This window comes from Xiphias gladius, chromosome 15, assembly GCF_016859285.1.
Source record: "Xiphias gladius isolate SHS-SW01 ecotype Sanya breed wild chromosome 15, ASM1685928v1, whole genome shotgun sequence".
In the NCBI taxonomy this organism is placed as follows: Eukaryota; Metazoa; Chordata; class Actinopteri; order Istiophoriformes; family Xiphiidae; genus Xiphias; species Xiphias gladius.
The window spans coordinates 13,042,814-13,070,083 of record NC_053414.1 but is presented as its reverse complement, the minus strand read 5'-3'; the positions used below and the strand labels follow the sequence as shown (position 1 = coordinate 13,070,083).

Genomic DNA, 27,270 nt, shown 5'->3' with positions numbered 1-27,270 from the left:
AGTTGATTGTTGCATCTCTAATTTGTCATTTACTCACAAAAGGGCTCTGTAATGCTTTACTTATTCTTTGATCAGAATTTTCCTGTCAATATTTTAATGATAATCTTGAGACTTTTACTATGTTTTGTTTAGGAAAACGTTCTTGTACGCCTGTTTGTGTAAACATGCCACACAGATGCATTTGAAGAGTTTGGATTTCTTTGTTGAGCCAACAAAAAAGTACTGAAGTATCTTGTCTGTCGGTCAGATCAATCTGGTGCAACAGATCCTTTTTTTAGATTTAAAATGTATCCGAAACTAAACAATGATAATCTCTCCAAAACAAACAGTCGTCCTTCATGGCATACGGTACTTTAAGTGCTGAAATCCTCCAGAGCTACAAATACTCAGCAACCCCTTCAGTGCCTACGTAAGACAAACTCCTTTAGTTCAGAGAATATTGACATTTTATTCATTTTATTCCCCTCTAACAAAAGTGTTTGAACTTTCTGAGTAATTTGCTGGTTTACTTCCATTTGTCAAAAGGAGAACCCACCGCAAGGTGTTGTCAAATTACTGGTAAAACACAAAGGAAAACAAACAAACAAAAAAAAGATTATCAACAACCCTGTCACATTGTTCTATGAATACTTTAGGCTAATGCCACCAGGAATGCATGTTAGATCGCCTCCAAAAAAAACATTATTTGCCATAATGTGCTTGGCAAATCTGAAGTAGCTCGGGGGCATCACAATACCAGAAAGATACTGAAACACAGGTATCATATTTGTATTGATATACCTATGTACTGAAAAGTTTAAAAGGTATCCAGCCAAATATTCAGACATAAATAATCCTGAGAAGACAAATATGAAAGCCTCATTGTGGATTTAGTAAAATTTAATTTATCTACAATTATTTCTCCATACAGGCATACAGACCGATAGATTCTTTATTCATTTCAATGTGGCTCATAAGTTACACAATATCATACAGAAGCTTGATGCCAGTACTGGACAAAAAGTTGCAAAAATACCTTTTTTTGTCTTTACATCTTTTCTCTCGGTGTTTTGCAGCATATTGTAGAGCGGTTAGGTTGTTTCGTCAAAATGGAACAACTTGAGTGTTGAAGTACTGGGACACCGAGCTCAAACTGATTGGGGCGTGAAGGCAGAAAAAGTCAGCGTTCAGCACAGTGACATGTTGGCAGGTGATTCTAATGCATCGTGCGCGGGATGGGAAAAATCCGGCCTCAAGAGCTCACCAGCATCTCTATGATAAAATGAGAATATTATCAAATCTGTTCATAGTTGGGATTTTTTTTTTTGCTACATTTTAAATCCTCCTCCCTAAATGTTCCAGGTAACTTGTGTGTTAAAATTTACGTTTTTTTGTGTGATTCCAAACTATATGACAATACATTACAATGTACACAAGACTGGTAAAAGTCCATCACAAACCGATGGTAAAAGTAGCAGAGATGAATGCACTGACATGTTCAGATCTTTTCACTGAAAACGGAATCCCATGACAGAAAAACCTTATCTTGACCAAAAAAAAAATGTCCAAAATAACTAACAAATACGTGTGATGTGATGGGAGGTCGAGAAAAAATGAAGGTAGCATGGCAGCAGGAAAAAGAAACTCCTTCAGTATATTTGTCCTGTTCGTCAGTTTCTCGCGTGTGTTCCTGTAAAGTCTTTTCTGGCCTGCTGGCAGACAAATTCCCCACCTCTAATTTTTCTTCTTCCAGCATTTTTCTTTAGTCCTCCTCTTCATCTTCATCGTCGTCGTCCTCATCGTCGTCATCTTGGTCCCTGGCGTCGAGATCGTCTTCATCTTCCACCTGTAAGGAAAGTGTCACAGTCTAACTAAAGCAAACAGACAAAACACGGCCGAGCAGTTATTCCTCCACAATGCGGCGTACTGGTCATGTTGTCTCCACTACATGAAACTACGACCACAGTGAACTGGTTGAGCTGGGCACAGACATTAAGATGGCTGAAATCTACAAAGACACCCAACACCCAACATCAGTATACATAGATGTTTTTGTCTTGACAGGACTGAATGACTGCAAGGGCGTGATTTCCACTTTTCATAATCTTCTATTGCCCCCTCCAACTTAAGTTTGATTTTCTCACTAAAATCTCTCTGAGCAGTGTCCTCCTTCTGTCCAGATGTCATAATCCAGACGAGAGACGCTCTGAGTCTAACTGAGTCCTGCAGTTACTGCCGTGCGCTCACAGCATAAAATAAGTTTTACAGAAACAGCGGCGAGTGGCGCGGAGAAATCCTGTGCAGACTTTGCCATGTAGTGGTCCGGCCTGGACCGTCCTGGTGGCCCAGGTGGTTTAAGAAATCAACCACGAGCACCTCTCTCATCCATGTCACCTCTCTACTGTCAACAATCTGACGAAGGCTTATGTCTCATGTCTTAGGGGAAGATTGTTGGGGCCGTGTGTCGTGAGACCGAGCAGGGATGGGTTCTGACAACGGCTTCCAATTTTGGATCCCGTTCCATGTTGGTAAAACGAGCCCGTTACCGGATCTCTCATTCCCAATCTCAGTTTACTCTCTTTTGCCTCTGTCTCTGCAGGCATCGACAAAGAAAATAAAAATATATAAAAAAGACGGTGATGCATACAAACGCTGCTGTTAATAAACACGGCGAATTGGATTAAGTGTGGCAAAGTCAAAGAAGCATTTCAAAATGCAATATTTGTGAGAGGAATGACAAGTCCTTTGTTTAATTATGCGCCTACCGTCTGACATGTTAAAGTGAGAACTTGCGTTATTTTTGATAACTTAAGAAGGACAAGCGCTCGGCCTCAGCCTACCGCCGGTGTTACGCCATATTCTGTGACCTGTAGCAGTGCCACAACAAGCTGGCCTCCAGGTACCGTTAAGTGCTCCCCGGAAAAAAAAAAAAAAAAAAAAATCAGCTCTGTATTGAGTTGAAATTCACAGTCATGAGGTAGAATTAATATCGTATTCACAGCAAAAGGAAAAATGAGTCAGGACAGGATTAACCAATGTCACAGCAGTATGTCCATTCAAACCCCATCCCTAAGCCTCAGAGCAAGACCGCAGGCATTACTGGAAGAAGTTTTTCCTCTTTCAGAACAGTAGTTCTCTCTCAGTTACGTCACTGCAACATTTTGCGTTTCTCTTACATTTTTGGACAGTTTTGTTTATTATTCTTCCTCACACCCTCACGTTTGAAATAATCTCAAAGAGAAGGTTGAGCAGCGACTTGGTCAGAAGCTAAGCCATGAAAAGCAGTGAACACTACACAATCATCTCAGTTTGATTCTGTTTCAGTCATCTTAGTGATTTGATTGTTTGTTCGTTTTTCTCAACATGAATTTAAGACATTTTAGTCTAAGCTTTCGTCAGTGAAGCTTTTAAGCATTCTGAGTCTATAGCTCTCACCGTCGTTTGATTTGTTGATGAAAATAATAATGCATTTTATCAAGTGGTTCGTTTATATTCAATTTTTGTGTTTTCGTTGTGGAAAATGATTTTCCACGGAAAATGTTTTGTTCTAGATTTCATTGACAAACACAAGCTAGGGGATTTTATCTCAAGACCATTAAATGATAAAGTAAATCGGCACAACAATACAATATCCACCGTTCCCACACACTCTGCACACTAAGCGACGATAACACGACAGTCAGAGTTTAAACCCCTATGTGTCCTAATGAGTTTAGAAAAATATAATACTGATCGTGTGTCTACCGTCTCTCCCAGGTCTTTGAGTCTCTGTTTGAGACTGTGGATCTTCTGGTCCTGGTCTGCCAGAAGCATCAGCAGGTCGTCCTGCTCCTTCCTGGACTCCTGAACCTCAGTTTGCAGCTTTGCTTTCTCCGTCTGCAGGATGGCCACTGTGCTGGTGGCCGAAGCCAGCTGCTGCTCCATGTCTGACCGGCTCTCCGCCAAGCTCCTTGTCTCCTCCTGAGCCAACGGAGACAAGGGAGAGGACGGGGGAGGAAGACACGAGAGTGAATGAAGGGATAAAGAAGATAATGAAAGACGTACAAAACCTCTCTGAAATAAAAGTTAATCAACGCACTTTTTTCCACAGTTTTTACTCACAGGCTTCCCTAAGGACATATGAAGGGAATCCAGGAAAAAAGCCCTCACACCTGACTGATAAATATTTTAAGAGTTCCGACTTCTGATGTATGAAAAAAATGGAGGTAAAGTGTAGTGTCTGATAGAGCACAGACATAATGTTGTACAGGTATTCTACACACCTTGAGTCTCTCTGTTTCAGTCGTCTGGGCTGCAAGTCTGCTCTCTAGTTCTGCCATCTTGGCGGTGTCGGATGGGCTGTCACTGCTGGGGACCATCTCTAAGGACTGAGAGAAAGCAGACAAAGGTTCATTCATTTAGAATCTTTTAAGAATAATGCAATATTTTTTGGCACAAACTGTGATATTTACCCCAGCTTCGGCTCTTCTGAGCAGCTCCTGTCTCTCTGTCTTCAGCTGGTTGATTTCTGCCGACTGGGACTGAACCTGACTCCTCAAAGCGTCCAGCTCCTGCAACAAACGACAAATTTCCCACAAAAAACCACTTATAAATCCATTATTTGAAAATAAGAAACAAGCTTTAGATTGAACTTTTTAAGAATAAGGCTGGCAACATTCGACAGTTTTCGTATTGTCAAAGACTCCCATGAAAAGACCAAAGCCAACAATGATTTGGTCTTACTAACAAGTATGGTCTGTGTATCCAAAGCCACATTCATCTTTGCCATAGACCTCCACTGTTCTCCAAAAACTAATGAAAACACATGAATGATCCTCTCAAATCTTAAACTAGATAAAAATGTTCGTTCATCACCATGAAAATGACCACTGCAGTTTATTTTGAGTCAGTCAGCAAACGTTGTCCCAGGGTTTCTTCAGCGTTCACCACCAAATTTGAAGTCTTTTAAAGACATTTTTAAAACTACATAGAACTCAAATCAATGCCTGTCTCACAATCACGCCGGACAAAGTATTAAAGTATGATAGAAAGCCAGTGGCAACACTATGGCCTTCAGTTATTTGTTAGTATATTTCATTTTTTCAGCACTTCCCAGTAATGTATAACAATAATTCCTGAAGATATAAAAATATTTAATTAATTTAGGATCATCTAAGTTATGGCTAAAGTCGACAATGGTCTTCCCAGATTCTGTAGCAGCAGTAGCGACAGTGTTTGCCACAGGTCTGATGGTGCTGACTGAAAAAAAAAAGGACTGAACATCCTCCTGTAGCACAGTCCACTGTCACAATAATCCCACTTTTGTGACTATAACATCTCACGACAGCCCGTAATCAGATACAAAAAAATACATAAAACTGACGTCATTGTCTGTGGCAGGCAAGGGGACATGTTCAAGACCTTCAGACCGCCACGTGCTGGCTTTGGTCTTTTCATGGGTTTTGTTGACAAGAAGGTAAATACAGAACAATGCCAGGCTTATCCTTCAACGCAGAAAACACAGGTTCATTTCACACTCTTTAGCTCTTCAAATGCTGATATCAGAAATCGAATGTATTCATCAGTCCAACGCAGGACAAGTGTAAAATGATGATGAATCCCACCTTGAGTAGTTCTGTGTTTTCTGATCCTCCTGCTGAACCCTCTGCTGTCTGTGCCACCTCTGACCTCTACATGCGGTGAAAACACAATACGCCAGTCATTTTCACTGCGATGCGGTAAAACTCTACATACAGTTCTAATTGTAAGATAATATTCAGAATAGGGCTGTACCTTACAACTATTCTCATTATCGATGAATCTTTTGATTGTTTTCCTGAATAAATAGATTAATCGTTTAGTTAAGATTTATGTCAAGAATTTGTTTGTTGCCGTAAGTTGCTTGCCTGAAAACTGTAGACGGCAACTACTGCTGTAATGTAATGTCGGGCGTTATTGAAGTTCAGTATGTCATTTAATATACAAAGTCTATCTGCTGTTTATGTAGTGAACATGACTCTGAGTAGACCAGACAAAACTAAACACAATTTGTGTGATGGTGTCAACAATTTTTCAGGAAACGGGGATGACATAGAAGGCGGTTTGTCTACCAGTCAATCATTCTCTAGTGGTTGAACAGTGACCACCGTTGCTGTTTTGGGAGGTGTGTGTTTTCTGCCTCCACTTTAAGCTTACACAAACACACACACACACACACACACACACACACACACACACACACACACACTGAGAAATTCTGTTTTGAAGAAACATTTGTCTTTGTTCTTTGCTGGTCTTATTTCATTGTGCCCCTGAAATCAGCCCCCAGTATGACACACACACACACACACACACACACACACACACACACACACACACACACACACACACACACACACACACACACACACACACACACACACACACACACACACACACACACACACACACACACAGTTACTAACCAGGGTGCTGATGAGTGCGTCTTTGTCACTGAGTAGTGTCTGAAGGAGCGTGTGTTGCATGCGGAGCTCCTCCACCTCCTCCTTGACTTGTGTCAGCTCCTCTGTCTGCAGCCCATTCACCTGAGAGCCTTCTCCCTGGCTGTTAGACTGACTCTGGTTCTCCTTACCTGTAGGTGTAACCACATGCATATAAATCCAATTAAAATGTGAAGATTCAATACGGAAAAGTGAGTTGAACCATTGATGTTATGTCTCTACTGATTATCTTCAGGTATGTATCTATGTGCATAGTACAAAAGCAGTAACAGTTCATGTTGCTGTGGTGTTTGAATACACTTACTGTTAGCGGCTTTCGACAAAAGCATGTGCCAAATGAATGCAATCTAATTAGAGCTGCAACGATTAGTCTACTAATTGATTGACAAAAAAAAATCAATCAAAAACTATATTTACTTGTTTTTGTCATTTTTAAACTAAAATTCCTAATATTTACTGTTTCTAGCTTCTCCAATGTGACCGAACAATTAATCAAGTAATTAAAAAAAAAAATCAGCAGATTAATCAATAATGAAAATAATCATTAGTTAAGGCCCTAAATCTCATGCAGTGTACTGTAAATGCTCATGTATAAGGCAAGAGATCAGATTTGTACAGCCAGCCTTATCTTCAGTTTCTCTTCTCCAATAGTTGGAGCATGAAACTTCTCTAAAACCACAAATTGTTGTTTTCACATTTGTTTGTTAAAAAAAAAAAAAAGTTCAGAAGCTCATTTCCCAAAATACTGAACTATTCCTATAAAACCTTCCAGATCGCGTGTGTGTGTGTGTGTGTGTTTGCCTCATGCGCTCTGTTGTAATACTGTATCTAGAGATGTCACTACATATCACTGTTGCTCCATATTTCAGTGATGAAGCAGTCCAAAAGTGTAAAAACAAGGCCCAGGCTGTTTAAACAAATATACAGACATGTCCTTGAGGTCATTCACTTATAACATTTGCTAAATCAAAGCCATACAGGTCTATCAAAGTAATTCTGCCCATTAATAACTTAAACAGGTTCATGTTTTTGCAAAAATACATTTTCTGACTAACAAACCAGAAAGGACACAACAACCAGCTGTGAGGTGAACCCACCTAATTTTAGCTTGAGGATGTTGTACTGGTCTTTGTGCTGCTGGATCTGGGACAGCTGCTGGGTGATTGTAGCCTGCATCTGTTCATTCTGAGAGGATATGGATGCTACCTGCTCTTTGAGCTCCTGGATCTGAGCATCCTGAAGATCACACAGTTAAAATAAAAGGGTCAACAGGGCAGTGCATCAATTACAAATAACATCAAAATGCACACAAATTACAAACAAACCACGTGTAAAACTGAAAATGACCCTCCTACTTAGCTCTTGGCCTGTGTATGAGCGTATCAGTCTGTTGAGTCTGTTTACCTGTTCTCTGATCAGCTCTTTGTACTGTGTTACAATGTTGTCATGTTGCTCTAATGTCTTCTTCACCTCCTCTTCCTTTTTCTCCTCCTCACTGGATTTGTGAACTGCTTTGGTGATTACACCTGTTTAGAGTAGAGGGTAACATTGTTCTTAAAACCTCATGAAACTTTTGGGGGGAAAAAAAAACAAAAAAAAAACAAAGTCTCTGACTGACCCTCGAGTTCTTTGACCAGCTTGGTGAACTCGTGGTCGAACAGCATCTGCTCTGGAGACGGGAAGACGGGCTGCGGCTTCTGAGCCGCTCGCGAGTACAACTCGTGTTTGGTGATGAAGCCGAGTTTCTCTACAAAGTTTTCCTTCCCAATGCGCTTCTCGATCAGCTGCTTTAGCTTCTCTCTGAGGAGGACGGAGAAGACAGGGAAGGTCTCAAGCTGGACACGGTTTTTTGATGCTCACTGTGTTAAAATGAGGCTGACTTGGTTTGCTTTATCAGGTCAGGGCATTAAGAGAACCCCCGCCCCGATTAACATTTCTGCTGGAGAAACCTGATTACCTCTCCACATAGGTGTTTCTAAATGTAAACATGCGCAACAAAGAATCAGGGCAGGGACAGACACTTCACAAAATGTTAACTTAAAATATGGCCACAAGTGACAATAGGTGGGGTCCAAGCACATTGTTTTGAAGATAGGGTCCTGTGGAAAGGTTGTAGTGAGGATGCTTTCAGAACTAATGCCATGAATACATTTTATTTATCAAGTAACCTTTAGAAAGTACAGTCAACGGGAAAAAAAATGTAAATCAGATCAACACTTGTGTGAGCAGCCTTTGTTTTTAAAACAGCACCCGGTTAAAGGACAGGGGGAGTGTCCCTGTGTCGGCAAAGTGAGGCAAAGGAAATGAAAACTGTATTGATCCTATTGAATTCTGCTTCACACACTGCAAAGCCAAATTCTAAGTAAGTCGATCAGCATAGAAGAACAGTAGGATGTTTGTGTGACTCAAACAAAAGGAAGTGCTCAAAAGGTGCTGTCCCACTAAGGGAATCTGTCTAACTTCAGCAACCACAAACAAACAAAAATTCAAAGCAGCATTGTTACCTCACTAAATAGATAATATGTTCAACGGAAAGGGATGGACTGTGTTTATACAGCGCTTTAACCACAAGCACTTTACAATCTGCTTCTCAACGCAAGTAATGTACGACCGCACATATTAACTAAAATACACTTTAAATATACCAATGCTGGCTCCAATATATGGCAGTGGATAGGGGAGAAATCTGATTACTTAACAGCATTTACACTGGGTTTTTAAAATAATCAGACTACAAGAATGCATGTTAAGCATCCACTGATTTCTTGAACTGACCTGATTTATCATAGTAATCTGTTTTCTTGTGTACATATATAAATAAGTGAACATACAGAATACTACACATCTACCCTCTGTGTGGCCAAAAAACAGCAACGTGAGTGGTAGCGATTCTATAATAATTATTGCATAGAATTTATTTTCAAAGTGTGTGAACTGAGTCAAAGACACTTACTTGGTGTAGTTCTCCAGCGAGTTGTCGTTGTAATAGATGCAGATGCCGAGAAGCAGCGCACACAGGCCCTGAACCAGCCTTTCATCCTCTCCCAGGTTCTCTGAGATCTGAGCCGTCAGCTACAAGGAGGCACCAAGTCAAGGATTCATTCAACACTCCCACAACCCTTTTAACCTGGACGTGGAATATACTGCATGTTCCCATTAGGGACTAATGGATCCAGTTCGGTAAAACACCCCGATTTGTTAAGCTCCGGGAGCCAATGAATCCCTTATCGAATCTTTCATTCACGTTCTTTGTTGATTGATAAAGTAGAATAAATATATTATTTTCTCTGTGTTGTTTTTGTTTTGCCTTCTATGGCTTTTGCAGCTGCAGCACAGCCCCCCAGTGAGGAGCAAGCGCAGCAAAAGGAAAAACGAGTCAGGACAGGATTAGCGGATGTCACAGAGCAGTGATAAAATATGTGGTGAAACCCCTACAACCCCTTCAACACAGCAGTATGTCCATGGTTTAGATTTGACAATTAATTACCGTAGTTTCTATTGGTGTCAGTGTGATGCTTGTCCAGTAATTGGTCCTTAAATCACAATTAAAATTGCCTAATGTACAAATAATGCGATTAATAATGCGAGGAAGCTATATTCTTGCATATCAAGTTATAGCTTTTGTTACAGGGAGCAGTTCAAATGTGTTTTGTTACTGTGCTGAAAGAAATAAAAATTATTATTATTATTTTTTTAATAACAGATGTCTTCTTTTCCCACCAAACAAACTACTTAAATAGATTCGATAAGGAATTGAAAGGATTTTGATTCGATAAGCAGATTCAGAACTGGAATTAGATTTGATAAAATGCTATTGAACCCCATCCCTAGTTCCCATTCTCACTGACAATCAGGTTTTTTTTGGCACATTTTATGTCGAGTGATTGAATTTCAAGATTATATAGTGCATAGCTGTCAGTCAGAATGAGAAGATTGAACTGAAATCCTATAAAAGTTATGAGTTTTAAAGAAGCAGAGTGAATACTGAGCAAAAGTTTAGGTAATGGTTAGTAAATAAAATTATGATTAGATTCAGACAGTTGTTGTAATGGAATTGACAGATGGCTCGTGAGCTGCCTCAAGGATACAAAGGGAACATTTTCCTGATTGTGCAGAAAGTGTGTGACAGCGATCGGACAGTTGCTGATCCATGTACACAGCAGCATGAGGAGGCCCACCCTCGTCTGAACTTTACTGCCCTGTAGAAAACAACACAAACAAAAGAAATGTCAACGTATGCATCAGAAATGACATTAAACATTGCTGAGGAGAGTCCTATGACGACCAAATATGTAACATTTTAGAGATATTAAAATATCTTGAGTTTAGAAAATGAAGAACCAGATGTTACATATGGGAGTTTATGTACATCACAGCACAGCACATGATCACAACCAGTATGAGAACGGCAATCAGTATTACAATTTATCAGAATTTGAATCCTGGACGTAGACTTTTAGATTAAGTCCAGATTGGGACAATAATTCAGCAACAATTCTTGTCATTTTTTTTTTTTAAGAGCCAGTTATGATTTTCATGTGCTGAGTGTGCCACAAGGCAATCAAGAAATCCAAAAAAAAAAAAAAGACCGCAAATGTCTTAAATTCAAACAGCAAAAGAAAGTAAAAAGGGGCTGAAAAAAATGCCAACAAAAGTGCCCGAATATGAGTTGGTGTTAAAAGAATCATCTATTTTGTTAGGACGTAATTAAGCACCATTTCTAATAAGCCCAATTTTCTTCCCATCTGGATGCGTTGCAGGTAAAACATTTGCATTTGATTCTACAAAATAATAAACTGACAAAGCAAATCACTCCGCGTTAATCTGAAGCACTTCAATCACATCAAACATTAGTAGTTAATAAAGTCATGGCAAACGAAAAACTAGACAACATTTAAAATGAACACATTCCATATATTCAATCAAGGTTACGTTCCCCAGAGCATGCAGTTCTGTAACCGGAAATCAGTGTCTTTACATTCAGCCATCGAGTATACCTCACGTTCACAACTTTCCATTATGTTGTCGTTTGCAATTTTCATTCTGCTAAGAATTGATGACTTGTAATCAATACGTTATGAAATCCCAATTGAAATGTTATTGTTTCCAGCTATCAGCCCATGCAAAGCAAAAGCCAATAAATGTTCTTTCTGATAATAAAAAAGGAACTGTAATAATAAAAGTCATATAAGCATGATCATGCATTTCCATGAAAACAGCTTTGACAAACATGTAAGAGGTTGAAGATCTACACCAGACCTCAACCTGGATTTTCTTCCCCTTTTCCAATGGACAGAGATTTATAGGAAACTTGTGCTACTTTTGAATAATTTGTCTCAATCAAGATTAGAAAAAAAAAAAAACGATGATTTTCATGGAGTTAGAATTTAAATTGAAAAATGAGTACAGATTAAAACACAGTGCAGCCCTGAGTAGAATATGCACACTCTACACTACAGCTGCAAATAAGCTGGTGCATTAACAATTAATGCACAACATGCTTTAAGAAGCGCAGCCCCTTTTTGTTTAATTAAACAAGGGATGCCAAAACCAAGTGTGCATGGATACATGAGCAAGGAAAGTGTGGGTAAAAACTTATCAGCATTCCATACTGCAAAAACTTTAGAAATCACCTTTTCAGATTTTGTCTCCAAATTTGACGTAATGCAAAAGCAAAGAGGAAAACAAAAGAAAGGAAAATGACCACAAGTATTAATTGAACAAACATAGGTCCCTTCTCTGTGTGTGTGTTCGTGTGGGTGACCGTGGTTAAAACTGCGGAAACATCGTCCCTCCATTTAAACTGAAAACCATCATTACAGGTACTTTAACACAACTTTAACCTCGCAAAAGCTAATTGACCACATTCCTGTCAAGCTGTGGGCTCGTACAGTCAGGAGGATATTACAGCCAGGGTTTGCGGCAGGAGCAATAAGAAATGTATTGCACTGGTCCAACTCCATAGCCCAGCGTCCAGAAGGCCATCTTTTCAGATATCTAAACCAGAGAGCAAAACCAGTTTCTGCTGCTTGCATCTGCAGCCTCTTTGTTTCAAATCCTATCCCCACATTGATGACCGTCCGTGAGGGCTGGAATGAAGATTTACGGGTAAATCAAGAGCTCTGCCTTCGGGGTTAGCTACTTCCACACTGCAGCAATCCAGTGCAAACCTGCACCTCTCCTGATGCCACACCTGTTCACCGGTCATTCTCTCACTCCATCTTACTCTCACTAATAAATAAGATCCTGATATGCTTGTAGGTAACTGGAACTCACTATTCTTTATCAAGAGGTACTTGGATTGCCATATGTCCTGTCATGATCCCCATGACAAAAGACGACGTACGCTCACAGTACTAGAAGTTTAAAAAAAAGATCAATTTTACCTCATTAATATGCAGATTTATGCAGCAAGGCAAGTCTAAATTTAATCAGATCATCCACTTCATATAGGGTACCTGTGTTGTAAGTATGAAGTTTCTACTATGTATTGTTTTTGGGTTATTATTTCTACAAGAAAAATCTGTTTCATCTTAAAATGATGAAAGACCAGTGTTTAGGATTTAGGCGGATCTATTGGCAGAAATAAAAATTAATATTCATAATTGTGTTTTTGTTAAATTAAAATAAGAATCATTGTGTTTTCGTTAGCTTAGCATGAGCCCCTCATATCCACATAGGGAGCAGGTCCTCTTCCACTGAGCCCGCCATGTGGCACTGACATGTTTCTACAGTAGCCCAGAACGGGCAAACCAAATTGTCTAGAGAGGGCCTTTCGTGTATTAACGTTATTTGAACGCCACCGTAGGTTCTCTTACACGCTTGGAAAGGGAGGGGTGAGGGGAGGGGTATTCAATTGGTTGTAGTCTGAAACCACACCGCTAGATGCCACTAAATCCTACATACTGGTCCTTACAGGAGCTACAGCAATTTCTGGGAAATCAGTGTTCCCTCATTAATATGCAAATGTACACAGCAAGGCGCTTAAAAATCTGATCAGATTGTCTACTCCGTATGGAGTACCTGTGACGAAAGTATGAACTTTCTATTATGTGTCGTTCTTGAATTATCATGTTCGCAAGATTGTGTGTATAGAGTAACAGAGTCTTGGACATGATGCCCAATGGCGGTTGGACATAAAGATGGGACGCAGAGGCTCTTTGAAGGCAACCAAAAGTCATTCTCCACAGCCTCCCAAAAGTCCACCGACACAGGCGTTTTTGTTTGCACCACTACAGAAGCTGCAGTCCCTCTGCCTTCCCAGTACCCAGCCACTGATTCAGGTGTTTTGTGCACTGACCGAATAAGGCAGCCATCCATCTTCAACAACAACAGCTTACTTCTTCCCTTCTTCGCTGCTATGTCAGATATTCACAGATTAACATTACTGGACATTACTGTTTACTGGGTCTGTCCAACAGTTTCCCCCACCACTTAATCCAATTTACCACTTATGGATTGCCTTATGCTCAAACATGGCATTTGGTGATTACAGTCAATGTGTGGTAATTACAAAACAAAGCACCATTCATGTCGCAAGTTTTCTCTGTCATTGCAGAACCTAAGATCAAACCCAGAAGGCCTGATATCCCAAACTGGTAAGTGCCATGGCACAGACAAGTCAGAGCTTTCCTCCCCCACAACACACAGCGGCACAGAGTTGACCCTCTTATTTATCTCTAACACATCTTCAGTATCCCCTAACTCACTCAGTTCCTCTCATCCTTGGCACACTTGAAAAGGAGAGTCTAGTCCCTATCCTGAGATACAACGCTTTATGTAGAGGTGAGTTTGACTATCTAGTTGGTACTGTTCAACCTCCTGGATTTACGCCGCTTTATGGTCTCTCAGAATTAGATTAAGATTAATTAAGACATGCTGTCTGACCATGTCGGACATCCAAAGTGTTTATAGTTGATCTGAATGGCCACACTCAAAGGTGGAGTGAAATCCCAGCTGTGACAAAGAGGAGGGAGATAATGGCGCACATTTTCAGACAGTCTCTCCAAGAAGACACACGTAGTGTTGCACTCAATTGTTCACGTGAAAAGTGCCGAAATACTTTAGTGACAAATGACGAGAGAGAAGCTTGAGCTAGAGAGAGAAGTTCATTGCCGAGCACCTCTCTCACCTCCACACCGCTGGCCAATCATGGCGTGAAGTGGGTGTCAGTGCCGGCTTGTCAGTTTCGGAAAGAGTTTCCAAAGTTACCTGGCCATCCAACAAGAATTTCAGAAGGAGCATAAAGCCAGCTAATTACTCACTCAGACTCCATACCCAGCAGAAAGTGACATTCCACACCTCAAGAGCCCATTTTCATCATCAGAGATGTGTTCATCAAGATCTCATTTTTGCCTATTTCACCAGTAAGCAATTCACCGGGCCCCTACACCTAATTCTGGCATTGGACCCCTCGTTACTTCTTCTGGCTTTGCTTAACAAAGTAACGTGGGTACCAGGGAGGGAGGAACAGTTTTCCAGATCCACCTCACCTGAGACCAAGCTAGGTGACAGCTAGGAGTTTGTCAACCAGTAGCCAGGAGTTTGACCAGGAAAGTGCACGCAAAGTGCACACATCTTAGCAGATTGCCTTAGACTCACATTGCAGAATCTACTATGGAGGAAAAATAGCAGAATTGCCAACTCCAGGTGATGCATGAAGACAGCAATTTAAACTAAGACACTGCCAGAAGAACCGGGAGGATTGGTTAAGTACAGCTGAATGAGGTCAACCTTCATGTCAACACTAAAAACTCTAAAACATATTTCAGAACCATATGAACACCCATGCATCCTCGTCGAGTATACACCATATTTGCAGCAAGTACATGTAAATAAGAGAACTTGGGCAGGAAAAGGCCCAAAAGCTGCTGCAGCACACAGTCCCTGAAGAGACCGATAACGGCTTGCAGCATAGCAAGCGGTACAAGATCACAGCTCAAAGCAGGTGTTAGGATGATTTCAGCGCAGCGGAGATACAAACCACAAAAAACAGTTGCTGTGTCCCTTTTCTCTGTACCTCTCTTGGGTGTCCACTTGTGTACTTCCCCAAACTCCACTAGTGAACAAAGTGAGAGCAACAAGAGCTTCCAAATCTGTGGGGAGGAGTGCACCCATGTGCCACCCTTATGAGGAAGAACTGGGTCATAGCCATAAGTTAGATGAGGGAGGGGTAGTAAAGAGTTAAAGGGAAGCAAGATCCCCAAACACGTGGGCCATCGAGACCCCCTACTACAGATGCCAAGCCAAAATAACCAGGACAGGTGCTGCCCAAACATTTAAAAAACACACACACACACACACACACACACACACACACACACACACACACACACACACACACACACACACACACACACACTTTACTCACCCGCCGGATGATCTTATCTCCCTGCAAAACCACAATAATGTGACACTGTTCTGCTTACTGTTGTTGAAAGTTGAGAATGTTTTTTTACACAAACCTATGCTACCCAGACACACACAGTCTATTCAGCATTTCCTTCATTCAAGCAGCATCATTTTCATTGTCCTACCTGGGAGAGGATGTTGGTGCACTGCTGCAGCAGAGAGACGGGGGGTTTGCCCAGGCTGGTGGCGAGTTGAACCCTCAGCAGCTGCTCCTTCTGGGTGAGGTTGTCCTGCAGGGCGTGAGCCAAGGCCACAGCAGCACACCAGTTGGACAGAGAGTCTGCTGAGAACAGGCCTCCGCACAGCAGCTGGCCAGCTGAGATGGAGTTGGCTGTGGAAATAAAAAAAGAGAGGGAGTCAGTAAATAAATAATTGTACATACATGAAGCTGAAGCTATCAGGCAGAATAAACAACAGTCCATTCATCTCTGATTGTGATCATGTGCAAAGCCTGGCACAACAGATAGACTGTTCAGAAATCCTGAATCCCATGCAGCTCCAGGCCTAACTCTGAAGTCCGACATTTATTGACCCATTTAGAGGAAGTATAAACTCTGCCCATTTGGCAGAAAGCACATTTTTTTGCAATTTATGCTTCACTGCCAGCAAGGAAATGGGGCTAAACTGTGATGATTTGGGTGTGTCAACCTCTGATTACAAATATTGCACAAAAATGTTCAAATACCACTGCACAATATACATGTATATTTCTTCTCCGATAAACATGATTTAAAAAAAAAAAAAAAAAAAAGACGCTAGAGGTTTTGCTGGAGTAAGTTTTATAAATGGCCCACATAATATCACTGCTCTAAATATAGATAAGCATGCATTCTGGGTAATCAATACAAATAAACAATTAGGAAAGCCTCATCCTTAACCTGGATTAAGTGATTTCACATTTAGTCTAAATGTTTGAGTTATTTAATCAATGATAAAAAAAACTCAACTGGTTTAAACCATTCAAAAACACAGATGAACTGTAATCTTTGTAAGGCGATCTTAGACTGTTTATCTTTAACCTCTACATCTGTGTTAAATGCTTATCATACATCAACAAGTGATTCTATTTTCTATCATTTATTTAGTTTTTTTTTCCCGGAATCATATTATGTAGATTAGTCTGTGAGTGTTTTGCTGAATCCATAACAAAATTACTTAGGAAAACTACCTCTAATTAATTTCATTTTACAGTGAGGAGCAGTTGTGCCATACACTCTTCAGGGGAAACTTCTTGTAATTGTTCAAAGTGGGAGGAGGAGGCTTCAAAAGTACTCAAGTTTTTCCACTGACAGAGAGGTAAGACTATTTTTAGCACAAGTAAAACTTTCATTGCAATTGCTAGAATTGATTCTGAGATGCTATTATGTACGAACTGTCTATAAATTGTCTACTGAGAAAATTATAGCAGAACAACTGATAAGGCCACATATTAAGTTCTTAAGTTGGTGTAACTGACCATCGATGGTGGAGGGCAGCAGCGTCGCCACTATCTCCCCCTGGCCTTTCTGGTTTTTGTAGAGGAAACACTGGAAACAGTAGAGGACTGCACAACGAAGCACAAATGGTTGTCTCTCATTCACCATGGACATGAGCAGGACCACGATGGCTGGTCTATGAAGAGATGAAGAAGAGAGAAATCAGAGGGGAAGTTGGTCATTAACTGGATTTAGTTTCAGATGGATATGGTAGATTTAATGTCCTGGTTCACTGGTTGTGTCTTACCTTGGTGGGTTTGAAGGAGCATTGACAGAAGCAAAGTAGTCCTGGTTGACCTGCGAGCCCCTGATAACCTCTGATACAGTGTTGATGGTCTGAAAGAAAGCAACCAGATCACTAGCCTGAACGCAGTTAGGTTTAAGGTAGCGGAGCCTGAGTGAGCAACTGTTCTCTGTATTGGGTTTATTATCATGATTACTTCAGTGAGGATGTCAGCGGGCACACCAGTGGCCATGAGGATGGTACACAACTGCTGCAGCAGGCCACACTGGTACATGGACTTCTGACAGCTGGCTGTAGCTCCAGGAGAGTTCACTGGAGACACCATGACTCGCACCAGCTGGGAGTAAGAACAGAATATTGATCAGCATGATGAATTGATAATTTGGAGATTTGAGCAACAGTTTGATATGACTGTTCTGCGTTACCTGCAGCATGAGGTGGAGGTTGGTGACCTTCTGTGCAGACCAGCCAGAGTTATCGTCACCGACCTCGAACCAGGGCTTCATTCTCTGGATATAGGAGCCCTCCTTGAAGAAATTCTGGTTGGAGCTGTTGTTCTTTAGCAGGTTGACCAGCAGCAGCAAACAGTCCTCCACCACAATACCTGCACACAGGAAGGAGGATGGATCATGTCAGGATATAAATCACAAGACAAACAACAATCTTACCATTTTATTCTAAGCAACTCTACATTGAAGGTCAGAAGTTGATCTGCAACAGTTTTTTTTTTTTACCTCCATCACTGCTGCCTTCTTCTGTGATGATATCTAAGAGACGCTCAAATGCATTCTCAAATGCCACAATTTTCTGAATGGCTGCATTGCCTTTAGTCAGCTGCTGAAGCAACAGCAAGCCCTGTTGGAAGGCAGAAAACAGGTTGTCATGCATCTCCTGAAAGTTTGGCTGTTCTAGCATTACATTTATATTTGACTGTCGTAATGTAAAGACCCGTATTCAACACTTGATTTCAGAGGCTTTCCTATGTGGTTTAGTAAAAAATTGAAGCTTAAACGGAAGAGAAAAGTACTCACATCATTGCGAATTACTTCTCTAGAGTCTGCTAAAAGGTCCATCAATCTCGAAACACCTGTGAAAGTAAACAGAAATAAAAAGTGTTTCTCATGAAAATAAGAACTAAGAACCTACTGCCCTTTAATTGACTCTTTTCTTTGTGAGAACTGTCATCTTTTCCTGAGCTGACAGATGGCCACAGTAAGAGGCTTAAGAAAAGACGTGCATATAAAAATTCAAGGTACAGTTCCTGAGTAAAATTCTGGCATTTCAAAAAAAGTTTGGTCTGATAAGGAGAGGATAAACTCACCCATGGGGCTGACCAGGATGATGCCCTGGACCTGGACACCCTGGCTCTTCAGCAGAGCAGTCAACAGCTTCACCGCAGGCCAGCGCACATGGAAGTCAAACTCCTACAATCACAACAACACATACATACGTTAGGCAGCTGTTTAGACAAGTGTAATAACACAGATGTCTTGCCACTGGAACAGAAACAGTTCAGTACCTCCAACAGAGTGAGTAGAAGGGTGACGTGCTCAGGGTCCTGGATGAACTTCTCTGTAAACTGGGCACCCAGGTCATCTGCTTGCTTCTGGGCATTCTCATCTGCGAAGGGAGATTTAACGCTGAAATCAGAAACAAGAAATACTACAGCAGCAGACATCTCTCTAATGAGGGAACCAGTTGGTTTGTTCAAAGCAATCAGCCTGAGTTACGACAGCAGTAATTACTGGATCTGCAACTTCTCAAAACATTGCAAGATGGTGTGGAATTGGTGGTGATTTTCTGCTGTTCAATAAAAAAAGTTACAAATATGTGAATCTGTACAATAAATGTACACTTGCTCAGGGTGATACCTGAGAACACGCCTTCTGGGAAAAGAAAAAAAAAAAAAAAAGGGCGACATACAGGTGAAGGAAAAGCTTGATGGGAGGGTGAACAGAGCTCAGTAAAGTTACTATGAATAGGTTCTATTGTGTATAAATAGGAATAAACATTTAATGAACTGAGAGCTTTAGTGTGACGAAGCTAGCACTGAAAAAATGTGTGTATTTCGTCTCTAAGGGTCCGTTACCCCAAATTACAAAATGACATATTTTCTCATTCACCTCTGGTGTTTTCAAGCCATGCAGACACTTTCATATTTATTCACCCATATTTTTGATATATCCATCTCTAAAGTCCCATTCGGACTGGTTTTATATTCCTCGGGGAGGTGGAGCGGTTCTAACATTACCTGCGCTGGTCAGTGATTTTTATCCCATCCAGACGGCGTATGTGGGTAATTTTTTACAATAATAATTACAGCCAAAATTACCTGCTGTTTTTCAGGAACTCTCTGATCTTCCTGTAATTTAAATCCCTTCCGGAGTAATTTCCTTGTATTTTTAAGCGGATCTCTGAGTTTTCACCGTGGGAAGTTTTCCTTCTTCTACCAGCTCAACGTGCAATTCAGCTTATGTGTTACAATGGCATCGCATTTTATTCCGGTCCAAAGGGAGCTTAAAATTTCTGCTTACACCCCAAAACAATGAAGATGAGCAGATTTTGGTTGAGGAATTGGAAAATTACATTTAAAGCTGCAATAATCAATATGTATATATTAACAATGGATCTGATGACTTTGTGTTATGTGAAAGGGATCATTTGTAGTGATGAACCCAGACAGAATTATCACCTGGCTCTACAATTTCCCTCAGCTCTACAGAACACTTAGTGTCTTTCAGCTCACTGTTTTGGTTTTACAGTTTTGGTTCACTCTCACTTGCAGAAACACTCTTATAAACCTCCTGTAATATACCTGCCCAGCACTGAACAGCAGACAGAAAAAGCTAGCAACTAGCTGGTGAACATAGCGAAGCATTTAGCAGCTAAAGAGCCAGATATTTCCCTCAGGATTTGGTTGAGACCAAAACAGAGCTCCAAGAAGACTGAACTCTGGACTTTGGTTCATCAGGTGAACGAAAACACGACTCTAAACGAATTTTAATGTCACTCTGTTTGCTAACATGTTTACAATAAAAATATTTAAAAAAAAAAAAAAAAAAAAATCAACAGCAACATCTCTTTAAAGAAACTATGTCTCTGTTACTGTAAATAATCCACTGATCACAAACCCTGTGTAAATGAAACAAACCATCTGCATTGTTGGATACATTTAAAGGAACTGAGGAAATATGTTTTTGTCATTTGGGTAAACTGCCACATACTGAAAACACTTAAAAAAAACAAACAAACAAAAAAAACCCCCAATGATTAAACTGTATAATTTCACCACAGTAGTGCAAAAACAGTCAGGTATTAAATGAGAAAATTTAGGAACAAAATTAAGGAACAAAAAGAAATGAAATATTAAGAGACAGAAGTTTGAGCCTGTGATGATGTTAGTGAAGCATTCTTATTTCCACCCAAACACCTTCCATTCACTTTACCGGTGCAAACTGATTTTAGTGAAGTTAGTTTTCCTATTAGTACTATAATTAATTTACATTTGGCTTAGTTTCAGTACTGACCAGGCAGGGACACATTCTTATGCTTCCCTGAGACAGGGAGAGGGGTTACTGCGTCTGTGAGGGCGGGGGGGAGGGGAGGGAGAGGAAATTTAACACTTCACCCAAAAGCTAGCTTTCATTTAACCAATCTGAAGACGTGTAGAAAATGATCTGCCTGATTCTCATCAAGACATGCCAAAAACTACAACCAAAACACAGCCCTGAATTTTTTATCAGCTTTTAGCAATCTGGAGGAGGTGCAGGAGGTGTTATTTAATGTGCTCCTTTTCCACATCCCAACTAAGAAGAACCTATGATTTGTAAGTGCTGCTAGCTGGGGGTTAGGGGGGTGGCATCATGCGCAGTCAAAGAGTTTTACCTTCTGATTCATCTGTAGGGTTAAAACATGGAAGAGAAAAGAGAGACGAGAATCTTTACATGAAGCACTCATTATCAGTGTATAGAAGAAAGGAATGCAAATTGACCAATGTCTATTCGACATGAACTGAACTCATTTTACACATGCAAACAGAACAATGGCTCAGTCAGTCAATACCATTTATAGTAGACACATAATTAGGACGAATTATCTTTAAATGACAACCAATTAAAATTGAATTTCATCATTTCTAATAATTGCGGAAGGGTTTTATACCTTGCTCTTCCTCCTCATCATTGCAGATGATGTTATACAGTGTGTCCAAAGCATAGCCGAGGATTTCAGAGTCAGACCTGTTCAATTTGTGGGGAGAATCAGAACATTAACAAAACATAGTTATGTCAATATGTTGAGTCAAACAAAACACTTCCAGAACGCATTTCTTTATAATAATGGGTAAAAAAGCTCCCGACATGACAGATACTCGACCAAACAAAAACACAAATATTAGACTGACATACCTGTCAGTTTGCAGTATGTTAATCAAGTGATCCATCGCCTGCGTGCCAACTTCCATGCGATATTTCTACAACAGGTGGCATGCAAGTTTATTCGTAAAGCACCTTTCAATTACAAGGCAATTCAAATCAAAAGAAAAAGGCAGTAAAACAACATATAAAAGAAACAAGGCAATATAAAAAGACATATAAATAGGATTGTAAAAGTAAAATAAAATAAAAAATAAAAATAATCTAAAACTGATAAAACAGGAGAATAAAGGTTACAGTGCAGCTACAGCGCAGTGCAAGATATGAATGAAAAATATGATAATCAGAAAACTTTTAAGTTTTAACTTTAAAGAGCCGTTTTCTTTTAGTTTGCCCCATGTGTGTTGCATGAAAACTGAATTCTGCCTCTCCATGTTCAGTTTTGACTCTGCGGACAGCTAGCAGACCTGTCCCAGATTGCCTGAGACGTCTGGACAGTTAATAACGTCACAGAAAATAAGAAATATAAATTTTTCCCTAAACAATTTAGTGCTTTATAATCCAATTGCTGTATTTTAATAACACTCATAAGATCAATGCACAGGAACCATTTAAAAATAAAGAATTTCAATCACTCTGGACAAAGAAATATGACAATGGTGAACTTTGTAGTGTCTTTCTTTTAACATACAGGAAGTCTGCACGTCTATCTCTGTGTTCCTGACCAGCGCTGACACCCTTGCTTGTTAATGTTCAACCCTGTCCCTCCTAAACCCCTTATTCATGCCTGATAAACTCATTACTCATGGCTGATGGGGCAGCCAGTGACAAAACTGAAACTGAACAGAACTGAGAGTTGACTTGGTAGAGGCCTATGCCAATGATTAGTTCATTTTAATCAGCAGAGGTTGACAAATAAGACCTTTATCCATGACCCCCGGTACTGGTTGTTGATGGTACATAAATGACTGCGTGACAGAGGAGGAAACATTAACAAATGTCTCCATCAATTTACAAGACATGAACACAGGGAAGCAGAGATTAAATTCTACTGCTACTTTCTCGTTTGTTGACAGCTGCTCCTGTAAATTAAAAAAAGGTTAATACAGAAAAGACCAACTGCATAAAAAGTGCTGGAAGTATCACTAACGTTGCTTAACACAAATCTCTACCAATAAACCCCATCATACCACCTAGATAAAAAATAATTCAATGAATTACAGTAATCCTAAAATAAATCACATTTAAGAAGGTTATTCTGTTCAGTTTTTATTCAAACTTCTTTTTATACAGTTAGGTGTTTCTAGTGTAGTGCCCAACCCATTTTCTGCCAATGACAGTAGACTAAATATTAGAAACACATCTCAGAACTTCCTCCTCATATTTTACCTTAGAGAGGGACTTCAGCGCCCGCACAGCATCTCTGCGGTCTTCTAGTAGCGTGGAGGAGGCCACCCTGTCACACAACTTCTGGATCTGTCAATAGAGGAATCATTACTTTTTTTCCACATATCTGCCTCATTTATATGTATATACTTATATGTCTTAATAGAGGGGGAGATTTTGCAGATCAGAGTGGATGTGATATTGCCTTAAACTTTGGAGGCATGGAGTACAAGACAATGTCGCACTTCTTTTTTTTTTTTTTGGTCTAGAGCTGTGGTTTCTAACCTCAGTGTAGGGATCCCCACAAGGAGTCACACAATACATCTGAGGGGTCATGATATGATAAACAAGAGAGGAAGCAGAAAAACATATCATATTATATAACACATCTGTTACACAGAGGTATAACTATATTTAAGACTTTCATGTTATCGTTGGTTTCTTCTTGTAAATTATTGGATGATTTTACTTATTCAGAACAGAAAATATACTCTTTGATTAACATGGTTACAACCAGCACACTTGTGCAAAATTGTTTCAATTTAAGGAGCCAAAAAGGTTGTGAGACACTGGTCTAGATGACAGAATCACTTGTTTTCTCTCTGGAAAAGGGCAAGAAACTGCTGTTGCAATGAATACTTTAGTGTAGAATGGGACAAGAATCGATCTATAGTGCATTAAGCTGAAGATAGATATGATTTACTAACTCCAAAACGTGTACTGGATTGATGTTAAGTTACTCTTAAAGTATCACTGGTAGGAAAGAGAGAAGCAGAAGAAGAGTAGGGATTTCTGGCACAATTTCACCTATTTCCAAGGTGCATGGAGAGAAAGGTAGATTCTGAAGGGGTAAAAATGAAAAACTTGTAGTACAAATATCAAATTCATTGTCAAACAAACGCGTTCAGTGCCCTTAACTTCATCAGGGTCATAGTGGATTCATCAGAGGATGACACTGAAGAAGGCCACAAGCCGAAACGTGTCGGTCTGACAATGCCAATGAAGGTGTTCTTTACACTACAAGTGTTGCTGGAGTTTTGAGCTCTTTGGGAGGAGCGCAATGACAGGAGAATTTAACACACTGTTTCCCGAGGAATGTACTGTGCAATCTGCAGGAAGGACAAGCTGCGTTTTTCTAAACGGCCAAAACAGTCATGTCTACAGACAAAGATCTGAGTATGAGTCTATAAGTCTCCTGTAATGCCAGCAAAGCAAATGTGTCAAGAGCCCTGCGTACAACACTCTGCATGTGCATTAACATGTTGACTGTTACAACCTAGTATTATACCCTGTGAGGATTTGCAGCTTGTGTTTATTTTATAACGCTGTAAACTACATATCTTAAGGTGTTGGACATGGCGATGAGACTTTTGATGAGACAAATAATCATTAGTTGCAACCCTGCGTGACAGTGCATAGTATAACGAGACGAAGGCCTCCTTTTATCATTTATTTCCTTGTGATATTATCCCTCATGCTGGATGTGAACATATTTGGTTTCTATATTGTTGATGGTATTGTAGACAGATGTTGGTTGAGCGACTGCTGACAGTCCTATAGCCTTTACTCTCGGTTTTATTTCATTCATTTTTCCATTCATTGTAGCTACACGTAGAAAAACAGGAGGTGAAGTCATAGACAGACCCACTGCTCCGGACTGACAGATCTGCTACGTTAGCTATTTAGCCTCCTGACTAGGTCGCTGTTGTTTACTGATTAAGGCAGGGCCCGGTGTCTTAATCAATCTGGGTGGTTTTTGGGGATAAAGGAAAATATCTACCTTCAGTACAAAAACGGCCATTTGTGTTATTCGTGCACTTCAGTTTGTCACATACACTGTGGTGAAATCGAAGCTAGCCGTAGCTAGCCGTAGCTAGCCGTAGCTAGGCACAGCTAGCCGTAGCTAGCCGCAGCTAGGCACAGCTATGCGCAGCTAGCCGGGCTGATCACCTACCGTCTCCGCTCCGGACGGCTGCGGCCCGACTGCCTGGCCGCCCATCACTCCTCTGAAGAAGTTCATCTTTACAGACGTCCCTTCGGTGCCGCACTCAAAACGTCTCTCCTTCTAAGGAAACTCCCAGACTCCCCTCTCCGTGGTCCGTGCGGTGAATATATCAGAAGAAGAGAAAATATGTACACAATGATGATTTCTTTTTTTTAATTTTTTTTTTTTTTAACACTGTGTACACTGAGTGACCGACCCCGGAACACAACTGTGACTTCACTGCGCCTGCGCGCAAACGTGGCGATACGTGGCTGATCAGCAGTCAGTGAAGGAGTCATTTAAAGGGCTAGAAAACTCATTCATTGCTCTGTGTGAAAGGGAGAAAATACAGAAAATAATACGAGAAAAAAAAAAATCATTCAGTTCATCACTTTGTAAAAGACAGTACAAGAGCTGTACTGGAGCAAGTATTCAGACCAATTACTTAAATAAAAGTAGTAATATATATGATCATTTTGCGTCTCTTTGTAGTCATTTTGCACCTGTTTGTGGTCAATTAGTCCCTCTTTGTAATTTTTTTCATCTCTTTGTAGCCTACCTGTGTCTCTTTGTGATTGTCTTACATCTCTGTGTGGTCGTTATGTGTCTCTTTGTGGTTTTTGGTCTTTGTGTCATTTGATGGATTTTCCAACATGGAGTGTTAACACTGTCACTTCATCTGAAAGTTCTGGCCCAGGCCTACTGGGCACAGACCATTCTTTCATCCTTCCATGGCAAAATATACTTAGGTATCCAAAGTAAAAGTACTCATTGTGCCGCAGGGTGGCTCCTGCCTGTGCTGTGTTATTATGTCTAGTATTACTGGATTGTTATTACTGATGTATAGACATATAAGAAGCGTATTAATGTTGTGGGTGGATGAGGTTGGGGTCGTTTTAACAGCCTTATATGGTGTTTGCCAAGGCTGGATTACCACCCAGACAAAAAGTGGACAACAGCCCTGGGGCCCCAGACCCCCAGGGGCCCAAAAGCCCCAGGTTCACTGTGGAGCAGCTGGTTTATGATTTTTTAACTAAGTGCAAATTGGTTTGGGAAAGTACAGCATTCAGTCACAATGGCACCTGAGCGATTTTTACCTAATATTGCAACACCAATATCGAGGCCCTATGTTGAAATATAGTATTAAGACCTTTATTAACTCAGCTGAGTTGAAAATATTTGTTTTTAATTACAATTCCAGAGATGAACTTGACATTGTGCATAACTGGGGTAGATATATACGTCAATACATAATGAAGCTGCCATGCCATGCCATGTGTAGTCTGCTGCCCTTGAAGGTGACTGGGTAACAAAGTGCTCAGAAAGTGGAAGGAGCAGGGAGTCAGTGGAGGCCCCACGCCTCATTTTTGCCCAACAGCCCCCTGTGGGTCGTTGCAGCCATGTTGGACATGGCTTAATCTGTAACAATGCATCGTAAAAAGCCCAATATTTCCCTCTGAAACGTAGTGTAGTAGAAGTATGAAGTAGCCTAAAATGGAAATACTCAAGTTAAGTACAAGAACATTAAAACTGTTAAGTACAGTACTTTAATAAATGTACTCAGTTACTTTGCACCTATTTTATACACTACAAAAATAAAAAAACACAACAAGAACAGAAAAAAGGAAACACAAAGAAAAAGAAGCACTAGGCACAGATATAAGACATAAATAGATTTTTTTTTTTTTTTTTTTTTTATTTCTAAAATTTTTTTTTTTTTTTTTTTTTTTTTTTTTTTTTTTTTTTATATTATAATTAATTATATTTATTTTAATCAGCTCTTTCATTTTTTTCATCATTGTGGAGGAGATCAACAAGAAAAACTCAAACAAAACAAACTACAACACTAACTACTACAACTTTTACAATGACTGTTGCTAGTAAAAATAAAATACCTTTTTATTTCCATTACAACTTTTCTAAATAAAAAAAAAAAAAG

At 40.1% G+C, this 27,270-nt stretch overlaps 1 protein-coding gene across 5 annotated transcripts; it reads right to left on the bottom strand.

Moving 5' to 3' along the window:
- Nucleotides 1-913: 913 nt before the first annotated feature.
- On the bottom strand, nucleotides 914-25,589 carry uso1 (USO1 vesicle transport factor). 5 transcript variants are annotated; one of them, XM_040146221.1, is made up of 28 exons: nucleotides 25,302-25,589; nucleotides 23,351-23,437; nucleotides 21,995-22,059; nucleotides 21,750-21,826; nucleotides 21,474-21,485; nucleotides 21,116-21,169; nucleotides 19,108-19,208; nucleotides 18,910-19,012; nucleotides 18,620-18,675; nucleotides 18,323-18,443; nucleotides 18,014-18,192; nucleotides 17,785-17,925; nucleotides 17,592-17,680; nucleotides 17,326-17,480; nucleotides 15,995-16,200; nucleotides 15,829-15,849; nucleotides 10,547-10,657; nucleotides 9,412-9,530; nucleotides 8,077-8,258; nucleotides 7,863-7,984; nucleotides 7,556-7,694; nucleotides 6,423-6,589; nucleotides 5,583-5,648; nucleotides 4,431-4,529; nucleotides 4,242-4,346; nucleotides 3,724-3,939; nucleotides 1,712-1,825; nucleotides 914-1,251 (listed from the first exon to the last, which is right to left on the bottom strand). In XM_040146221.1, the coding sequence occupies exons 1-27, from the start codon at nucleotides 25,365-25,367 to the stop codon at nucleotides 1,742-1,744; spliced, it is 2,943 nt and encodes a 980-aa protein (XP_040002155.1). In that variant the 5' UTR covers nucleotides 25,368-25,589; the 3' UTR covers nucleotides 914-1,251; nucleotides 1,712-1,741. The 5 variants fall into 5 exon arrangements, with proteins under 5 accessions (XP_040002155.1, XP_040002154.1, XP_040002156.1 ...); XM_040146220.1 differs by having other exon boundaries at nucleotides 914-1,825; XM_040146222.1 differs by lacking the exon at nucleotides 15,829-15,849 and adding an exon at nucleotides 12,092-12,106 and having other exon boundaries at nucleotides 914-1,825.
- Between the last annotated feature and the right edge of the window lie 1,681 nt (nucleotides 25,590-27,270).

What these genes read in the sequence shown, in the direction of transcription:
- uso1 (XM_040146220.1), bottom strand. Translation starts at nt 25,367, where the DNA reads ATGAACTTCTTCAGAGGAGTGATGGGCGGCCAGGCAGTCGGGCCGCAG. An exon ending in GCTGGTCAAAGAACTCGAGG is followed by an intron (nt 7,985 to 8,076) that starts GTCAGTCAGAGA and finishes TACTCTAAACAG; the next exon opens with GTGTAATCACCAAAGCAGTT. An exon ending in ACGCACTCATCAGCACCCTG is followed by an intron (nt 5,649 to 6,422) that starts GTTAGTAACTGT and finishes CACCGCATGTAG; the next exon opens with AGGTCAGAGGTGGCACAGAC.